The sequence below is a fragment of the Ammospiza caudacuta genome, chromosome 3 (assembly GCF_027887145.1).
Source record: "Ammospiza caudacuta isolate bAmmCau1 chromosome 3, bAmmCau1.pri, whole genome shotgun sequence".
NCBI classification, from domain to species: Eukaryota; Metazoa; Chordata; class Aves; order Passeriformes; family Passerellidae; genus Ammospiza; species Ammospiza caudacuta.
Genome location: NC_080595.1, coordinates 9,339,650 through 9,345,799, shown reverse-complemented (window position 1 = coordinate 9,345,799; position 6,150 = coordinate 9,339,650). Strand labels below are relative to the sequence as shown.

The 6,150-nt window shown below is 40.7% G+C and overlaps 1 protein-coding gene across 1 annotated transcript in view; it reads left to right on the top strand.

Moving 5' to 3' along the window:
• Positions 1 to 2,013: 2,013 nt before the first annotated feature.
• The window catches only part of SPTLC3 (serine palmitoyltransferase long chain base subunit 3), an 81,006-nt gene continuing 76,869 nt past the window's right edge, over positions 2,014 to 6,150 (top strand). Inside the window, exon 1 of the mRNA XM_058802269.1 lies at positions 2,014 to 2,380. Within this exon, the coding sequence (XP_058658252.1) occupies positions 2,264 to 2,380 (117 nt within the window). The 5' untranslated portion in view covers positions 2,014 to 2,263. The remainder of the gene's footprint in view (positions 2,381 to 6,150) is intronic.

Sequence of the window (6,150 nt, the reverse complement as noted above, 5' to 3'; positions counted from 1 at the left end):
CATGTAAGGACCCTGGTAATTTCACGGGTGTTGAAACAGATAACAAGTATAGACCTAGAGCCTTTGCATTATCTGAACTGTTGCTTTAACTGGAGATTCCACTTCCCTCATGAACTTAATTGGGGAGGAAAAAAGACAGATATGATATGTTAATTTTATTGCTTTGTGCCTTGGAAGGTGCAGAGCCTGTTGGGAAGAGCAGCTGGCAGAGGTGCTCGCTGGGACATGGGAAGCTGCTAAGGGGAGCAGCCCTGCTCTGGTGAGTGTCCTTGTCTTTATCACACCAGGGGAAGATGACCAGTGACTGACTGAGCAGATGGCATGTTTTACAGGAATTTGGTTTGCTGTGACAATCAAGGACACAAATCCCAAATGAAGAAAGCTCCTGGATGGGAGAGGCTTGCCAGGTGCAGAGAGAATTCCTTGCATTACCTTGTTCCATTTAGCAGCAGCCCATAGGGGATAGGTGTGCAGGAGATGTTACCAACCATTTTTTCTGCAGGCTTATCCTCACCTCAGTCTCCTTTTTTCTTTGCAAATATGAACTCTTAGCCACTTAAGACCAACAATCCATTTTGCCACTATATTTGACATTACTATATTCACAATTCATTTCTCAGTGAGCTATACTTACAGATGCCTTAATGAAACCTAAACAAAACTGATTATACAGAAATGAGGTATTCTTGCCTAAGAAAAGCACCAAAAAGATAAAACTTTTAAAAATCTGATTTCTAATGGTGAATCTTGTAAAACTGTGAGGCAAAAAATTTTGGTGTTTTACTGCTTCTGTGTCATTTTAATAAGTTAAGGGATATTTTCTTCCCCCAAAATACTACAGTCTTATTTAGATCACTTAGTTTAGATCACTCTTAAGCAAGAGCCAGAAGTTTTCTAGTACATTGATGATATCTCACTTTGCAAACTACTTCAAGAAGAAAATATATTTTAGCAACATAATATGTGTCTAAGATAAGTTTTCAAAACCAACACAGTGTGTTTCCCTGTGTATTATCACAGTGGTTTGTTTAACATTTCATCTCCTGCATTCCATGTACTCAAGTTCTAGGCTGCTCTTTCTGTATATAACTTACATTTCATTGCCAGGATGCCATAGCAATTTTTTCTAATTAAAGAACTTCAAGTATTTTTATTCTCCCAGCCTTTCCTCCAAACTGTTTTTCAAAATTGATATAATAATACAGCTTTCCTTTAATCTATCTCCACACTAATTTGAATTATTTTGGGAGGAAGACATTCTATTAAATGCTACCAGAGAGGTTTCTACTTTTACTTTTTGTCACTAAAATCTGAAGCATGATAATTTGAGTCAGTAAAGACTTTATATGCATTTTTACAATTAAATACCTTTTTTTCATAAAAGAAATTATGTATGTTAGTTGTCCTAGTAGTTTCACATGTGATTAAAGCCTGACTTGTTTTAAAACTGAATTAATCAGCTTTATAAAAATCTACTTCCCATTCATTGTAACAGCATGCCATTTATCCTACTCCTGCCAAACTGAGTTTAAAGGGACAGTTCACTCTAGTGAATACTTGGGCACGTGTCTGTAGTATCTAGCTCCAGATAAATTTTCATTTTATTACTAAAATGCTTTCCATTTCTTTGCAGGTATAATGCTGTGTCTGTCATGCTACTCATATAAGAAGAGATTAAAAGACATTTTTTGAAGCGTTTGTTTGCTCTACTCAGGGCAATACTACTGCTTTACAGCTAAAATACTCTTAAGATGAACCGTGTAATTGTACAGATTACACTGTTAAAATTTTCAAAACATTTAGGCAGTTTCTATGGAGTGACCTCGCGCTATACCGAGTGGTATTCGGAGAAAAGAAACAAAGTTTCTCCCTTGGAGGTATTTAAGAGGTAATGTATCTTTAAGTGTCTCCGCCTCTGAATCCACCCACTTCTTGATAGCTGCAGCAGCCTTGTTGACTCACAGGAGCCGTGTTCATGCAAGAGCCAGTAAGGAGCAGTAATTTCCAGAGATTTTAACAGCACACCTCCTGCCATGTATTTCACATTCTAGCTTGCTGGGGCTGAAGCTGTATGAAAGAAAGTTTTATGTTTTGAAGAGATTGCAAAAGATAGTTCCTCCTCTCATCCTGGAAAATCCTGACAGACCAGTTGGATACCTTTCAGGCCTTAACCAAGAACTTTATCTTCTCATCCCACTGTCTTTTTTACAGTAGAAAGACCCGAGACACCCTTAAGAACTGAGAATCTGACTAATTTAAACAGATGGCTAATCCCAGTGCTGTGTGCAATGGACATCTACATCATCACAATCATCAGAAACAGAATAACGTCTTAAAAAGTGGAATATCTAAGAAAAATGGAATCACTAAAGGAATGAAGGTAAGGTTTAATTGTTTACCCTAATTGCCTCAATATTCAAAACAAATAGGTAGTTGCAACATTATTTATTAAGCTATTTTTATGATCATTTTAGTGTCCATTGAACAGCTTGTACGGATTAGGCTTGTGTGTGAATTTGTAGTCTTGGGACCTAACGCTGCTTTTGTCTCTCCTAAACCGAAGAGAGAGTTGGGAGTGCTCATGCAAACGCTGTTGATCCCATGGACTGACTTTGTGTCTAGTTCATATCAAACACAACAAACACAAGTAGTGACTTCCTTCTGAAGCTTAACCGGTGGTGGACTCGACTTTGCAATGCACTAATCACTAGTGGAAAGCTGTTTTGTCAGCTTCAAGTGTGTGTGTAGTAATTTTTAAAGTGTGATTTGTTGCTGTACAAATATAACAACAGAAGTACGTAGGCAGGCAAAGCTGCCTTTTCATGATGTTTACATTTATGCAGGGATGGCGTAGCTGATCCCCACACTTTGCTGATGCCTGCTATCCAGCCTTGGACTGCTCAAAATCCAAGCTTAAACTCCAAGCCAGTTTACTTTCTGTTTTCTTAGGCTGTTCTCTTTGAAGCAGCACTTCTCACATACATGAATGTTTTGTAGAACTGCTGGCATGCAACATCCCGAAGAATGAACAAATCTAAAAGTACGCTTTTACCAAAAGAGCCCAAATCTTAAAGGTTGTCTCTCTGTGATACCTGTTCTGACTGGGAGCTTGCTGTCTGTCTTGGAATGTCCTAATTCTGGATCTTGATGTGATCATTAGGAGAAAGTCTTGTAGTGACTATAAGAGGGCTGGCTTTACAGCACGGTGTGGTAGTGACAGGGGAATGGAGAAGGGTGCTTGTGGAGCCTGTGCACTCACCTAACCATTTTTGCTAGGTTAGGAAGCTTTGGACAAGGACTGTGGTGAGGGCTCTGCTGTTTTACAAATAAACTGCTATCTTTTATCTTTCTCTAAATGGGGCTCTCACACGCCTTAGCACTCTAATGAGGGCACGCCCAGTGTCATGCTTAATGGTTGTCTGGCTTTAGGTGTCTCCCCTGGTATGAGTATTTCCCAATCACTGGCTTGTGTTGGATGAGGAAAGCAAAAAATCTTGCACAATGATTGAAAAAAGCCTTTCTTGGATTCGCTTCCAGAAACCTAATTCAGTATCCTCTTGTATATCACATACCCCTCCTTGTCATTTTGTACATTAGCTATTTGCCACAACGGGGTTCTAAGACTTTGCTTTCCACTTGTGACAGATTTCAAGGACTAAGTTTTGCCATTAAGTTACTGCTAACCTGCTGCAAATAAGTAATTTTGAAATCCCAGAAGGGCATTCATTAGGATTTCCTCCTTAATAAAAAAAGAGAAGTAAACAGGCAGAGAAGTAATGACTAATATTACTGAGCATGAGCAAAAAAAAAGGAAATAAATATTGGTCTGAAAGGGGTGGCAAAGAAATGAAGGAAATTAGATGCACCTACAAGATTAGTGAAGCCTTACAAGCATATGGTCGGAGGAGAAAGTGTTTTACCCTGCTGTGTGACATCTGACAGTAGCACTGAGCCACTTGTAAATGCCATCCATGGCTGAGGGAAATGGTGAGGAAGTGAAGGCTTAGAAAGTTCAGGAGGCTTATCAAAGGCAGATTTGGCAAGTCTGGGTCGAGCCCTGTGCTCACAATTACATACCATTTCCCCTTTCTTCCTGCTCCAAACACAGAAAGAAGGAAACAATAACATACAGGAGTCCTGAATGAACCAGGAATCTCACTCCTGGCAGGAATCTCCCCATTCCTGTCTGGTCTGTTTCCCCGCCCCAGCTGCCTCACCCTGTTCAGTGCTTATGCTTGATGCTATTTTACAGGAGCAGATTCTGTTCCTTCCTCCCTGTGTGTTTAGGAGCCTCACTGCTGGAGGTGTGTACTCACACTGGCCACTCCTCGCTGGGGTGTGCTTCCCACTTTGCAAGCTGGGATCTGAGAGACAGGGAATATGGCAGCTTGGTGCACAAGGAGGCCTCCACAAGGCTTCCAGGTTTCTCTTAATTCCAGTCATTCTTCCTTCTTCCTCTTTTGCTCTTCAGCCAGCTTGCCCCCATTTCCCCTAACACTCTGACACACACATTTATGTATTTTACTACCCATGCAGCAGTTGACCATTAAAGACCTTATATAGCAGAAATATAGTGCTGGTATATTCAGGGGATGTGACTGGTGATTCTAGACTTGTGATAGTTCCAAAACTTTTGGGCTTAGTTACAGCTGTGCTACTTTGCAAGGAAGGGAGGAGGGAGAGATGCTGTGGTTAGAGAGAGGCAACGAGTGCAGAGACTGCAGTGAGTGAATGGCACAGTGAAGGCTTCTAGGCCTATGCAATTGTCTGACTGGAACATCAGGCTTTGCAGCAATCAGCTCTATAAACCCTTTTTTTTTTTTTCCAAGGGAGCCCCCAGGAAGCACTGGCTTCAGGAAATGCTGGCTTTGGAAACACTGTTTGTGAAAACACTTGCTCAGGAACAATGTGTTTTGCATCTTAAGGATGTAAGAACATTTTGTGTGTCTGTGCGTGCTTAATAGAAATAGAGAAGCAATTCTAATACCCACAAACCCCCCTGGGTTTCTAAAGAAAGGATTTTGTTTAATGGGTTGGGAAAGGTAATTAGGGATGATCAAATGTGGGGGAGCAGGGAGATTCTGTTTGCTTCTAGCAATCTGTGGCACGCCAAGGACAGAGAGGAGGTAGCTGAGTGATAAAGAAGCAGTGAAGCATCCTAACAGAAGAGAAGCTGTTGCTTTTGGAGAAGTGCTGGAGTGCTTTGGAGTGGGACTGCTTGTTCAGATAGCTTCTGTGATTGTTTTAAGTCAGGTTTATTCAATTCTAGCTGATAGCACAGACTCTCCATGTACTAATGGATATCAGGCTTAACCATGTCCCCACAGCCATGCTGCATCCTGGTATTCTTTGGAAGCTGGGCTGTAGTAAGACCTAAACTTTGGGAGGTGGGTTGTGGACCATGTCTTCCACTTTGTTCGTGCTTTTAACAGAGGCAGATGCTTCATGTTCTTCCGGAATCCATAGTCTGGGCTTGCCTTTGCCCAAAGCACAGTTCAGTACATAACCTGTTTATTTATGTAACTGTATTGGCCAGGAGAAGGTATTTTCCTAGCGATGGTTTCTTTGCTGTTACATTGCTGTTGATTGGGTACCAATAATAGGGGACATTGTATTTTTACAACAATAAATATGTTTATCTACTACCATTTTTCCCCTATAAAACACATGTAACAGTTCAATTTCTTCAATAGATTATTCCCTTGGATGCTTTAGCCCCCAAAACATAATAAAGCTATTTGTAAACTCATTATTTTTATGTTCTGCACTGAGAATGGCAGGGCTTGGAAGAAACGTGTAGTCAACAAGACTATGGGCTTTTCCAAGGATTTCAAGCTCCTGTGTGAAAGCAAAAAAGAACCCAGGATGAGATCCAACACAGAAACATCTGCCCCACTTATCTGATGGCCCAAAAATGTGATAGTCTCCCACAATTGGAGGGTCCAAAATTCAGAAATTGTTTAAGTTCTGTCCTGTTACATCTGAATCTCCTCCTAGCTGTTTTACTTAGCTATTTGGTCCATATTCCAGCATCCAGTCTCAGTCCTTTCCATGCTCTTGGCACCCTAGTTTCTTTCCTCTCTTTTCCGCTTTCCAATGTCATTTATTGCCTAATGACCATCTTAAAGAAAACATTGATTGTTTAGAAAG